This window comes from Plasmodium yoelii, assembly GCF_900002385.2.
Source record: "Plasmodium yoelii strain 17X genome assembly, chromosome: 7".
NCBI lineage: Eukaryota > Apicomplexa > Aconoidasida > Haemosporida > Plasmodiidae > Plasmodium > Plasmodium yoelii.
Window position 1 is genome coordinate 238,748 of NC_036179.2, and position 15,663 is coordinate 254,410.

The 15,663-nt window shown below is 20.9% G+C and overlaps 4 protein-coding genes across 4 annotated transcripts; 2 read left to right on the forward strand and 2 right to left on the reverse strand.

The window, feature by feature from the left end:
* Positions 1-445: 445 nt before the first annotated feature.
* PY17X_0701400 (CRA domain-containing protein, putative) lies at positions 446-1,129 on the reverse strand (the record flags this gene model as incomplete). Its single annotated transcript, XM_720273.1, has 2 exons — positions 446-711; positions 901-1,129. 2 exons carry the CDS (start codon positions 1,127-1,129, stop codon positions 446-448), a joined length of 495 nt encoding a protein of 164 aa, XP_725366.1.
* Positions 1,130-4,338: 3,209 nt separating this feature from the next.
* PY17X_0701500 (conserved Plasmodium protein, unknown function) lies at positions 4,339-12,060 on the forward strand (the record flags this gene model as incomplete). The annotated part of the gene is made up of 1 exon (XM_721982.2): positions 4,339-12,060. The coding sequence occupies one exon, from the start codon at positions 4,339-4,341 to the stop codon at positions 12,058-12,060; it is 7,722 nt and encodes a 2,573-aa protein (XP_727075.2).
* A 651-nt stretch (positions 12,061-12,711) lies between these two features.
* On the forward strand, positions 12,712-14,079 carry PY17X_0701600 (prolyl 4-hydroxylase subunit alpha, putative; the record flags this gene model as incomplete). Its single annotated transcript, XM_722159.2, has 1 exon — positions 12,712-14,079. The coding sequence occupies one exon, from the start codon at positions 12,712-12,714 to the stop codon at positions 14,077-14,079; it is 1,368 nt and encodes a 455-aa protein (XP_727252.2).
* A 933-nt stretch (positions 14,080-15,012) lies between these two features.
* PY17X_0701700 (U6 snRNA-associated Sm-like protein LSm8, putative) lies at positions 15,013-15,662 on the reverse strand (the record flags this gene model as incomplete). The annotated part of the gene is made up of 4 exons (XM_022955464.1): positions 15,013-15,024; positions 15,156-15,234; positions 15,356-15,518; positions 15,629-15,662. The coding sequence occupies 4 exons, from the start codon at positions 15,660-15,662 to the stop codon at positions 15,013-15,015; spliced, it is 288 nt and encodes a 95-aa protein (XP_022811742.1).
* Between the last annotated feature and the right edge of the window lies 1 nt (position 15,663).

The following is a 15,663-nucleotide window of genomic DNA, read 5'->3' on the forward strand; positions in this document are numbered from 1 at the left end:
TGCATCTATTTTTTTCTAATTATATAAACTTGTTGTTTCTTGAAAATCTTATTTCATGGTAAGTGAAAATCCCTTATTTTATAAAAAACAATTAATTATTCAATAAAGTTATAGGAATAATTAATTGTTTCACAAAAATTGAGTAAATACAAATAAGCGCATGTGCGCATAAATGTATAAACATAATTCTTACATATAATATACCAAAGTCTATTCTGGTATTATGAAATTACAACAAAAGAAATACTAAATATAAAAATATATTTCAAAAATGAAGATATTTCTCCATTATTAAAAAAAATTTTAATTTAATGAAGTACACTCATTTTTTGTTAATATATTTTTGAATTTCTTTATTCTGTAAAATCAACGGTATGATAAAAATATGGCTGTTGGACTCATGTATATAAGGCGGTTAAAAATGTAAAATTTTAAATAAATATTCTTATTTCCATTTGTTGAAAATCAAACGATCAAATATAGCTTTAGTATTAGGATGTTTGTCTAGATATAAACCTACTAACAATGCTGTGAGTTCACGCAAAGCAAGGCCAACAAATATTACACCCATGCTAAATGCGCTAGATTTATATAAATTTTTTTTTTTATTGGCAATAATTATTTCATTTTTTTTTTTATCAAGTTCTTTTATAATCTTCAAAGTTTGATTATCAACATTTTCACTTTTAAGGACATTTTTGACTATTTCATCTAAAGGTTTAAAAAAATATAATTAAAAAATGTGTATAATGCATAGTATTATCAAATAAAACAACAATATATAAAAGAATAATCAAGTTAGAATAAGCATTTATATTGTTTGTAAACTTTTTAGTCTACCCAATTATGAAGAATTCATATATAATATATGCATATATCTTTAATATTAAAATAACATACCTATATCATCACTATGTATATCATCTAATATTTCATTGTTTTTATTAGCACCTTCCGATTTTTCTACTTTTTTCTCATTTTTCATATATTTTCCGTTTTTATGATTAAAAAATCGGGACATCCACATATCCCTTTTTATATTATTATTTTGTTTTCCATCAATACCACCACAATACAATACTACGACTAAGCATATGATAACAAAAAAAGTATGCAATTTTTGCTTCATATTGTAGAATATAATAGTTAAAAAAGTTAAATATAATATAACAGAATAATCGAATATATATTAAATGCCTTTTGAAACTTAAAAATGCATTAATATTATTTTTAGCTATATATATAATGTAAATAAAAATATTAGGAATTTAAATAAATATTACAAAACTCTAAAAAAATAATAATAATATAATAACATTTTACAATATATAAAAAAATTATAAATGAATAAAATCTATAGTAAAATAGTAAATCTAATACTACTCTATTATGTAAATATATATCTTATACAATTTTATTATATATTATTTTTTATGTGTATAATAAAATAAATATAAATCCATTCATGATAAAAATACCAATTATTTATATACTATTATATATTAATAATAAATAACACGGAAGTGCGATAAAATAATAATATATTAATAATAAAAGTTTTCCTTTCGCCCCCTAATATTTTAGGATATATTAATGAAGGAAAATAAATATTTAGATGATGCATGTATTAAAACACATTATATAATAATTGTGTTATTATTACATATTATATTAAGCCGTTTAAAAAATACTTTAGACTATATATATTTCCATTTTATATCCTAATTTTTTTTTATTCATTATTTTTTTTTAATTTGACATTTTTATTTGTTTTATAATAGATAAAATAACAATGGATATAATTTTTATTTTAAGAATTACCACGCAATAAAAATGGAAAAATACACAAATTTATTTTATATTTTTAAATAAAATAATAGATTTATATTTTTTCATTATGGTTAAAACTATAATCAAAAGATAAAAGTAGTATGTTCAGAAAGTCTTATTATACATTAGTATCATTTTTTTATACTTTGGAAAATTAAAGGTTAATCTTTCTATTTATATCTAATATTATCCCATAAGAAAATTTTGTTCCGTTAAAGATAAAAAAACCGCCGTTCCGCAATTACCCTTCGTAATAATTATATATCATTTCTATAAATAATAATGTTAATCATGTCCATAGAATAATTATAAGAAACATATGGAATGAATGTAATGAAGAGGGAAGATGTAATTATTCATTTTTATTTAAAAAATTTATATTTTTAGTTTTTAAGAAAATATAAGCAATACATTATTTATATATATCAACGTTGTAATAAAAAACAATTTGCATAATATTAAATACTAAAAAGAAATAAAAATAATAGTAAATAAACATTTACATAATTTTGTAGTAGCTTTGATTATTAAAAATCATTGATTAAATAAATTTCCTAAAAAAATTATAATATTCCTATCTATTTTCAGATATTATTTTATTCCTTTTTGGCATGTATTATTATTTTGTATATATACTATCATTTGAATACGACATATATGTATAACTCTGCGAAATGTTATGAACAAAAAATGGACAAATATATTTTTCCTTTTAGTGACAATATTCATGCATAAATAACACATAATATGATATACAAAGTCAAATATAAAAATAAGTACCATCTAATTAATTAAATATTTTTTTTTACTATATAAGCTAAATTAATATTTTCCCGTCTTTATCCTATTTCGTGAATATGCTTATACCACAAATTTTTCTAAATAATGAAAAATCTGTGAAATATATTACTCTATAGCATATACTTTATTTAAAGTTTAAAATATGTTCAGAATAGTTAAGGCGACAAATAAAAAAGAATGTATATACTTCCACTTAAATATCATCTTTTTATTTTTTATCTAATTCAATGATAATATATTACTATATAATATAATTTGTGTATTACATTTTGCTATAAATGTTAATTTCCTAAATTATATATATCTTTTATGCATAAGAATATTCACCTTTCAAACACAAAAATAAATAAGCATTATCAATAAGTCTCGGTTAAACAATTATTATAAATAGCACCTTGGTTGCACGATAGGTTAATATTTATTCTTATAAGGGGGAAATGCCTTACTTTGCCACCAACAAATAAATATTGCATGCATATATGTAACTACTAAATAATACTTATGTCTCAATTAAGTATATTTCAATAGGGTTTTTTAAAAAAAACATATTTTTCTTAATTTAAAATTTAAATACTTTTTTAATCTTCATATGTCTTAATATAAACAATGAAAATTTTTTTTAAATATAAATATATTTTGCATGTAAATAATGTCCACATATTCTTAAAAAAAAATATAGGTATATCGACTTCATTAAAGCACGTGAGTCTATATCATTATTATACCTTAAATTACTCTTAAAATAGTTTTAACATAAAATATGGTATATTTGCATATATTTAAAATTTTATTTCTTACTATAATTATGTAAATGCATAAATTCATATGAACGTTATTGCTAAAATGTCTTGTATTAATAGTAATTAGGATAAGTCTTACAAATTAATATTATTTTTGTTTTTATTTTGTACACATAAAATTTTTACTCTTATATGCTTATTCGTAATAATCGTAAAATATACAAATATTTTTATGGATATTATCAACAATTTTTTAATTATTACATATAAAATGAGTAAACTATATATGTATGCATATGTGCTTAATGAAAGTGCATAATTTTATCCTTAGATTTTTCTTACCATGTAATTATGAATTTTTATTAATGTCTTTATATTATTCATATTAATAAATAATTTTCCACAGCCTATTAAAATGTCTTCCTTTCATTTAGTATGCTTATTTTTTTTTTATCAAAGAACTACATTGTCAATTTAATTACTGTCCTATTTATTTGGTACCACCTTTACGTTAAAATTATTTTGTAACATTACCGTAAAAAAGACAGAGCTATATACTTATATAATAATTAATATACGATATTATTCGATTTTTTAACAAAAACATACAATCACTGTTTTATTCCCTTCAAATATCATACTGTTATACACCCCCACATATATACATATACATATACATATATGTATTTATTCTTTTACTCATTTAATTATATTTAAAAAACACATATATTTCCTATTTTGACTTATGTTTTTAATTGTCTTTTATATTTTAATATACTTATGAGAAATGTACTCTAAGTTAAGCAGCTATATAATGCTACCCATTTTCAAGCACACCTCCATATATATCGTGGCCCTTTATGTATTACAATTGCTTATAAAAAACAAATAGTCGTTTGTCTTTTATTATAAAATTGTAAAAAAAAACACATTTTAAAATAGTTGCAAATATATTTATATCCGCATAATGAAAAAACAATTTTCAAACCGAAAGTGGAATAGAATATTGAAAACCCCAAAAGAATATATAAATAACTTATTTATGAAAAGGATCCATATCATAAAATATAAAAAAATAGATAAAAAAGCAACATACAAAATACCCATTATTCTTAAAAATCATTCTACAATTAATTCTCAGTGTTATAATTTATTTAATAACAATCTAGTTTTTGAAAATTCCAATTTTATTAATAATAAAAAATACAATAAACTGGTTAACCCAAAAAGGTTATCTACACATGTCAATATATGGGATAGTAACCCTATTTTAGAAATAAATAAGAAAGAAAAAATGTGTAAAGAAAATGAACATATTAATATTGAAAAAAATAAATCTAAAATCTATAATAAATATTTTTTTGAAACTCAATTTCATGAATCCAATACATCTGAAATGCCTTCGCTGCCACTTCAAAGACCCTCTATCTTTCCAAATTTAATCATATATCCATTTATAAAACTGTTCAATTTTTCCAAAAAAAAAAAAATTAATTCCATTTCCACGCTTACAAAAAGCATAATACAAAAAACAGATAAAACTAATTTTGAAATACAAAAAAGTAATAAAAAAAATAATCATATTATAAAAACGACCAATAATATTTCAAAAAATGAATATAACATAGAAAAAGACAAAAATAAGTATGATAAAATTGGCACTAAAAATATTGAAGAAAAACAAAAAAAAAATCATATAAATTGTAATATACATAATTATGTTTACTCGAAAAATAGTAAGAATGCAAATAGGATATATCAAAGTGAGAAAGAAAATTATGAAAATGATAACAAAAACAATGAAACACATCATCATATAGTGAACAATATATCTTCATTTAGTCAAAAAAAATACAATATAAAAATAAGTAACAAACAAGTAAAGAGAAAATATGATGAAATCAATATTAAAAATTTGATACTAAAAAAAGAAAAAACATGGGATAAATATATTATAGATGATATAATACCATTAACAGAATATACACCCATGCATATTTTCCATAATTGTAGATTTACAAAATACAATTATTTATATATTCAAAAATATGCACAAATTTATAAAAATAAAATCAAGTACACAAAAAAAGAAATTCAGCATGCATTAAATTTCAAGCCCAATAAAAAACGAAAAATATATGATCAATGCTACAACATACCGATAATGAAAATAGCTAAGATTAATACAAAACGAGATACTCGAAAAAAAAAAAATAATAATAATAAAATCTCAACTTATTCAAAAAAATATTGTTATAAAAACATATATAAATATAATAAAACCCCCAAAATAACCACACATTATAATGGAAAATATCGTTTGTATAAAAATATTATAACCCCACCTGTCTATTCGTGTCTAAACAATTTCTCCACTATTTGCAACAATCAAAATTATAATTGTAACCAAAAAATTGATTTCAGAATACCACAAAAGAAGAAATTCGATTTCATAAAAGAAGAGAAAACACAAATTTTAAGTAAAAAAATCATAACCCCTTTAAAAGGGAAAATACAAAATATCCCAAAAGTTCATAATGACCATTTGAAAAAGACAAATTTTAATAAGCAAACACTAGAAGCCAAAAAAAAAAAAAAAAAACTCACTGCTAATAAAAAAAAAATCAATAACTTCAATATTGATAATACACCTTGTGAATATTTGTCGAATCAAAAAATGAAAACACATCAAAGAAAAAAAAAACATAATTTACAAGAATTAAAAATAACACAGAAAGGTAAATATATAAATTCTAAATGTCTCACAAATAATGAAACCAATTTATATAACTATTGTTTCACTGAAATGTCAACTAAAAAAATAGATAACCATATAAAAAAAAATAATAGACAGCCATTAATTAGTTCGTTTAATAATAAATTTGAAACCAGTCGAATAAATACTAAATCTCCATTTTGCAAAACAAAGAAGGAAGTAAAAATCCCTTTAAAACAAACAAACAAAATAAAGAATATTAATAAAATAAGAAATAATAACAAAAAAAATCATGTATCATCTAGTATTCAAAATAAAAATGAAAAATACAATGATGATATCAATATAAATCTACAACAACGCTCCACCGAATATATTAATAGCATAATGAAGAAAATATCAATTCAAAAAAAACGAAATAAATCAAATACGATAATTGATGATCACGTAATTCAAACAAATAAAATGGACGATAAAAATACGAAAGAGGAAGCAAACAAATCGAAGGAAGTAAATACAAATAATATAATTACTTCTACGCATAAAAATGACAATAATAAAAAAACAAATATTCAATTAGATTGTTATAAAAAAAATGAAATTGACTTGAAAATTATGAAACTAAACATAAAAAGATATAAAGATATAATAAAAGGTCATACTAACCCCAATACTGTAAATAATAATAGTTTCAAAAAAAAAGACATAAAAAGTAATAGTGTAAAAACAGAATATGCTAGTTCAATATCTTCACCAGTAAGTAATTATAGTGAAGACATTAATCAGATAAGAAAAAATAACACAAATAATAAATTGTTAGAAATAGACAAAAATAAAATAATAAGCCAAGAAAGTATGTTATATGGACTGATAAATAAAAACGATAATAAAAATCGATTGAAAAAATTTATCGAAGATTCTGAAAAAAACGAAAATCAAATAAAACAAAGTAAGTATAAAATTGAAAATAATAATGATCCCACTTTTTTTTCCCATAAAAATAATGTAATAAATAATGTTTCAATTACTCATTGTAAGAGCAAGATAAAAAATGATCTGCCAAGCAAAACACAAAAAAAAAATAATTATAATCATATTGATTATAATCCCAACAAAACAAGCTTTATTGAAAAAAATATTAATTATTGGAATAAAAAAAAAAAAACACACACCAAAAATTTACCAAAAATAAATACATCAAATTTAATGTCTTCTACCAAAATAAAAAGTGAAGAAAGTCTACTTTATGAACTTATAAACACAAATGATAATAAAAATAAGTTAAAACAAATTATCGAAAATTCGGAAAAAATTAAAGACAATGAATTAGATAAATACCATGAACCTAATTATTATCCCATAAAAAATATGCCACAAGAAAATAGACATATTCTTATACAAAAACCAGAAACAAAACACCTTCACAACGATACTGATATAATTATTGAAACAGAACCAATTCAAAAAAACACCGAAATAAAACAAACAGAATTTGTTTTTCCATATAATAATCTCCAAAAAACAAATGAACAAAAAATAACTCACAAAGATCATACTAGTTATCATGATAATCTTCTTTATCAATTAATTAACAAAAGTACCAACCGAATTAAACTTCAAGATTTTATTCAAGAAGATATAAAATATGGGCAATCTAAAAATCAAGATATAATAAAAAAAAATCTCAATGTTACCCAACCCATAAAATATACTCATATAAATAACACACAAACAATTCAAAACAATGAGCTATATGATAAACATTCTGAAAATGTAGAATTAAACAAAAATATGTCAAAAGAAAAAAACATGAAAAAAGATACTGTCTCCAAAAAATATATAAATTATGGAAAATCATCTAAATATTCTATGAAAAAAACAATAAATTGTGAAAAGGCATTATTAAATTTAGCAAAAAAACAAATATGTTACAAAAATCTTTTCTCATATAAAAATCTACATAGCCAGTCCAACTATTCTATTAAAAAAATGGCTATCAAAACAGATAGCATTTATAAAAATAGAATTAATAATAATAGCAGTAATAATGATAAAAAAATCGAATTTCTTAATTCCAAAAATGGAAATAAAATAATATCAAAAGGCTTTGACATAAAAAATATGCAGAACCAAATCAAGAATACCACAAAATTTCCCATGAATCAAAAAAAATATAAACTTATAAAAGCACAAATCGACAGAATAAAAACAGAAGCGAACAAAACAGAGGCGAAAAAAACAGAGGCGAAAAAAACAGAAGCGAACAAAACAGAAGTGAACAAAATCGACCAAAATAAAAACATAAAGACAGATTATTATAAAAAAAAAAATATTTTACTCCAAAATAATTTTAAAAAAGGCGAAGAAAATATTAAGAGAAAGCTTATAGAACCAAGGAGACACAAATCAACCATATCGACTTATCACAAATTAAATGATAACAAAAAAGACAAAATTTTGAAAAAAACAAAATGCCAATTTTTAAACAAAAATGAAATAAATGAGAAAAATATAAATCCAAAAAATTTAAGCAAAAATTGTTTTAAATCACAATATTTCCATATAAAAAACAAATCTCCAAATGAAATTAAAGCATCTGCAAAATATAGTCAGCCTATTAATACATATGAAAAAAGTGATTACCCAAACACAAAGCCCTCTTTATTAATAAGCAAAAGAAATTTTTCCAAAAAACAAAAAATAAATAATGGGATATCAAATGAAATAATCAAACAAGAAAATATTATATCGAATATATTAGAAGTAATTACCATATCTGATCGAAATAATAACAATCAAAATTGTCCTAATTTAGATAAAGGGATAAAAATAAATAATGATTGCAATAAAAATGAAAATAGACAAAAAGGAAAATACTTCGAACAAGTTCTTAACGAAATTAAAGACAAAGTAATAAATAAAGAAATACAAAAAAAAATAGAAAAAAACAAAATAATAATCGAAAAAAACAAAATAATAATAGAAAAAAACAAAATAACAATCGAAAAAAAATACTTCACTATCTTAAGAAATAATAGTGATAATAATAATAAACAAAGGAATGTTGAGAAAATACAAAAAGAAAAAAATAAAACAAATTTTAACACATTCATTACGTTAACACCTCAAACGAAACCAACTAAATTATTTAATAAAAAAATAAGCACAATTAAAAATGAATATATAGAACAAATGCCTATATTGCATATAACCAAACAAAATACAAATAAAAAAATTAATAATTTACTAAAACCTAGTTTAAACAAAATAAAATTATCAAATTTCATGTTTAACCCACTAAATAAAAATATAGTAATATATAGACAAGAGTATTATATAACCATAACAATTCATTATTGCACCATATCACGATATATAGAAAATAAAATAACAATATTTAAATTGCTTACCAACAAAATTATCAAGAAAATGGATAAAACAGAAGATAAAATTGTTCATATATATGGAATACTTAACAAAATGAAACAAATAAGTCTATATAACAAAATAAACAAATCAAAAAAAAAAAGTTTTATCATAGATGGAACATTTAAAGATAACGAAAACAAGACATGCAGAAAATCGCAAATAGAAAATATTCAACTTAAAGGGATAAATAAAATAGACAAAAAAAATAAAGACAATAAAAATAGTTCACCTATTCTAGACATTTATAAAAGGAAATGTATTAACAGAAATGCAAAAATTATCTTTTATTTTTCGAAAAATCAAAAATATGAGAAACTTCTTCAATTTAAATCACAAAATAAAAATCAAATAAATAAAAACGCAATAATTACAACAAATGCAAATATAATATATACCTTTAAAGTAACAATTCTGTTCGCTGAAATTTTTAGAATATATATGTATACTATTTTATTCGTTAAAAATATATCAGACACATCAAGATATATAAATAACAAAATATATGTACTAAAAAAAAACAAAAAATTGGGATGGAATACTAAAAAAGAGGTAACACCACTTATCAATAATGAAATCAAAAATAAAATAACTTTTATAAACAAAATTAATAATAACCCAAAACTTCTAAAAATCGACAACAATTTTGGCGAAAAAAACGAAAATAAAAATAATATATTATCATTAAAATGTCTTCCAAACAATTATACGAAAGACGATGAAATTATAACCCTGATAAAAGACGTAGAAAAGGAAAACCCCAAAATAAAAATGATACAAAATATTTCTAAAAAAGTAGATAAAATAAAACCAACAGAAAATCAACATAACGATATAGAAAAAGAAATACTAGCCATAAAACATTTGATTAAAGAAGTATTAGACGAAATTAAAAATGGAATTACAAAAGATTCAAATATAGAAAAAAAAAAAAAACATGTAAAAAGTAAGAACAAATTGTTATATAGAAAAGAATTTGTCAAAAATATTTTAAACAAAAATAAAAAATTTATAAAATCAAAATTAATAAACGAAAAAAATAAACCTATAGAAATATTCCAAAAAATTAAAAAATTAAACAAAATATACAAAAAAAAACCAAAAACATATCCTCTATTAAAAAATATGGTAGAAGAAACCTCAATAGAAATTGTTCAAAATACTGAAAAAGACAATTTTGCGATAGAAAAATTTGAAGATTCTATATGCATTAATAATAGGGATTTATTAGCTGATAATACTTTAGATGATCAAACAGAAGAAAATAAATATACAATTCAAATTGATACATCAAATGATATATTAACTATAAAAGATAAGGAAAATAAGGAAAATAAGGAAAGCACATGTATAATAGTAAAAGATGACGAAACCAATATAACTCACTATAACACACCACCAATAAAAAATTGTGAAGAAATAAAAAAAGAAATAAACAAACTTATTGATATGATAAATGAATTAAAAAAGGAATATATGAATGAAATGTTAAATGAAGGATTTGATCAAAATATAAAAGAGGATATTATAATTATTGAACAATTAGAAAATATTAACCTCGAAAATAAAAATGAAATAATCGCTAAAAAGATCGAACATGAGATCGAAAAAATAGAAGAAGAGAGCCAAAATCCTGCTAAAATATTGACACTAAAAAATTCACAATTAGACAATTTAAAAGAAAAAGAAAATTCACAAATTTGTGATGAAGCAAACTATGAAATTATGATGATAGAAAACCTTAAAGTGAATCAGGAAGAAATTAAGATAATTCCAAATAACCATTGTAGTAATGAAGATAATGAACGAATTTCAAAAAAAATACCCAAGACAAAATTCCAAAAAAAAAAGAAAAAAAGTATTAAAAATATGAAAATCAAATTTAAAATACTGGATACTATACATGAAGAAACTTCCACAAACTTTGATATAAAAAAAAATAACACAGAAAATATTAAACAAATTGTAAAGGATATATTAAATGTAGAAACGATTAAAAATATTTTAAAGGAAACCAAAGATCACTATTTTGGAGAAAACAAAAATCACACAATGACAAATGATCAAGTACTAACTATTGAAAATAAAAATGTGGTGAATTATGCAGAAATGCAGGAAGATTGTCTAAAAGATAAATCAACAAGCAATCTAGATTGCGAAAATAACGAGCAAGTATATATATCAAGTGCTAGTATAATAAAACAAGAATATAAAAACATAAATGACACAAAAGATGAAACAAAAGATGACACAAAAGATGAAACAAAAGATGACACAAAAGATGATACAAAAAATGACACAAAAAATGACACAAAAAATGACACAAAAAATGACACAAAAAATGACACAAAAGATGATACAAAAAATGACACAAAAGATGATACAAAAAATGATACAAAAAATGAAATGACAGAAACAATGAAAAAACTTCTAAGCAGAAAACGTGTAACCCTCAATGAAAGTTTAGCCCAAAAAAGACAAATTTTCAATACCCAAAAAGATGCAAATAAACGTTTAACTGATGATTTTTTATTTTCTTGTTCATAATATGGTGATATTGATAATAAGAATAAAATAGAGTAAAATAAAATAAAATATAATAGAATAAAATAAAATAAAATAAAATATTGTGCTAGATCTATAAAAATATTTTACCAAATTGGATAAGGTGATTTTCATTTTTTCACACACACAATTAATATATATTTCATTAAAACTATGATATGTATAAAATACGATAATAATTAAGAAAAATAAATTTTATATAATGTATACAAATAAAAAATTGTGAAATTATATTATATATATATATTTTATATATATATTTATATATATATATTTTTTTTTTTTTTTTTAATTTATTAGCACATTTATGCATATATAGTGCGTGAAAATATGCATACATATAAAAGGGAAGAATATATAATTGTTCTAATACAACATCAGGAAAATATATAAAATATATTTGAATAACATTTATTTCACCATATTGCCTGAAAAAAAATGTATATATGCATACATACACATAAATTAATAAAATAAAAATAATTACAACATTGCAGATCGAATCGAACAAAAAAAAAAATAAGTGTATACCCCAAAAAAGGATAAAATATTTCAACTTAAAATATTATGTAACAAAAAAAAATTCCCAAAAGATAATATTCATTTTTCTATAAACAAATAAATATCATTATAATGATAGAGAAAGATAAAATGAATATAGAACAAACAGGTAACAATAAATTCGCCTTTGGAAAGCAAAATGAAGACAATCTTATCATTCAAAAAACAAAAAACATTTCTAACCCCATAAATCAAAGTAAAATAATTGAAAATATCGAAAAAAACAGATTTGGAATAAAATTATACGATAACAATCTTGAATATAATGATAATATTGAAACTATAATAAAAAAGGTAATTAATGAAAAAAATATTTACTTTTACAAAAAATACCCATCTTATCTTCTTTACTTAAGCAATGAAATAGATCAGGAAAATGAAAAAAATGCAAATAATCCAAATGACAATTATAAAATTCAAGATGATAAAAAAATATTTTTTAAAATTCAAATCCTCCCTAAAAATATGGCAATTATTTACAACATTGTTCCAAAAAATTTAATAGAAAAAATTTTAGCTATATGCGAAAATAAATATAAAAAAAGTAAAACATCAATTGGTTATGCAAATGATAAACAAGAAAATTATAAATTAACAAATTCAATAAATAGAACAAGTTCAACTGTATTTTTATATACCATTCGAAATAAATCAATTATCCAAGAAACACACATTGATAACGATTCTACTATAATATATACCAAAGATCCAAATATAATAGAATTAGAAAATACTATATGTGATCTTGTTAAAATACCTTTATGTTATTTAGAACCATTAGCTATAGTTAAATATGAACAAAATAATTATTTTAATTTACATCATGATGGTTCATTTCGGCGAGCTACACTTTTAATTTATTTAAATGATGTAAATAAAGATGGCGAAACAATATTCCCTTATTATAATTTATCAATTAAACCTATTCAAGGTTCTGGAATATTTTGGTACAATAATATACCAATAGAAGATGATTATGCAATTCATTATTGTACTAGTAAAATAAAACAATTTTATAAAAATTTAAAAAAAAACACACATTTACAACCAAATACTCATATCACTAATAAAAAAGAAACTTCAATTATTGAGGAAGATACTCAAACTATACATTACAACAAAAATTTAATCAATAATGATATAACAACATTTGACAACTATTCCAATTTTAATAATAACAAACAAGATACAATTTCCAATCTTTATACAAATAATTTGGCTGATCATAATAATTTTTCTATTAATGAAACAAAAGATTTAATTAATTTTTTAAAGAATAAATCAAATTTACAAAAATTTTCAATTGATCTTGTAAATGATGAATTTGGTTATACATACATTACAGATATGACTATGCTACATCAAGCTAATAAAGTAACAGATGAATATAAATATGTTATCAATTGTTTTTTCAATATTAATGTAGTTAGAAATGTTTAATCATATATATCAACATGTCTTCATATATTCACTACTATAACAAATCCTTAATAATGTTAAACAGTTTCTTATATCTACATTATTCATGAATTATATGGGAAAGAAATAAAAATGTGAAATAACACTTATAAAAAAATATAATTTTATTTTTCCGATTATTTGATAAAGTTAACATAATTTTATTTCAATTTGGAAAACAGCTATATTCGTAAATATTAATTATCTTATTAAAATTATGAATAAAAGGCGAAAAAAACATAACAAAAAATATAACAATAAAAGATAGTATAATAAAATAAGCGTGAGTTAATAATGAACAGTTACGAAAATATCGCAACTTTAAAAAATATATTATATATCATGATAACCAAAAAAAAAAAAAAAAAATAATAATTAAATTTATAATAATGTCTAAGACTTTCTGTCTGTGAAATAGTCTTATACATATATTGTTTATAACAATATACATGCATATGTGTATTAATATACCCATATATGATTATCGTTTTTTATTTAAAATTTTTTTTTATATCGTTTTCTCTTAAATAAGCGGTATATTATCCATATGATCATATTCATTTTACAAATTTATTTATTTTGGCGTATCATTAAAACTGTTTTTGTTTAATTTTTTCGTTTTAACATTTCTATTATTTTTTTATATAAACAACTAAAATATATTCATTGTTTATATATATTTTTATTATTCAAAATAATACCACATTTTTGACATTTCCAAAACATTGGATAGTTATCGAGTTGGTAGATATATATTTCATGAATATGTTTAGTGGCATATATAGAATATTTCCCTTTATTTATTAAAACCTTTAAAATCTTCTCAAAATATTAATAAAACTTATATATTATATTTATGCTCATTCTCAAACGCATAAATTACTAAAAAGATCGTTCTTACAAAATAATCAAAATCTAGTATATTATCTAAAAAAAGTAAATTATTAAGTGTAATGGTATTATAAAACGGTCATGTATATAATATTCACATATATATTATATTTGCTTAAATATATTTTATAAGATGTCTTTGTTTTTTTTATTAAATTCGGTATTACTGGTTTGAGCATTTCGGGTTTAATTTTATTTTGAAGTATATTTCTATCCACCTCTTCGTCTATTTCTCCTATTAGTGTTCTAAAAAAAGAAAAAATACGTGGCAATTTTAGTTGCATAAATCACTATATATGCATATACATATACACGTGTGAACACCACTTATTGATTCCATTTGTATATTCCTTTTTAATGCCCTTACACATTATCTCCTCTTATGATATATATTCCTAAGCTTATTTTTTCCAACGAATCTTTGTATATTCTTTCATAACAATTTCCTAGTATTATATTTGTTGTTTGATCAAATCCTTTTAATTTCCCCGTAAATATTCTACTATCTTTAGTAATGACTAATATTTCATCTGAATAAATAAACAAACAAATCAACAAACAAATGAATAAATAGTATAGCTTAAGAGCATATATATAATGTTATACTTTTCTTCATTTTTTTATCAGCTTTTTTACATACTTTCTATATATGATTCAATATTTATAGAAGCCATA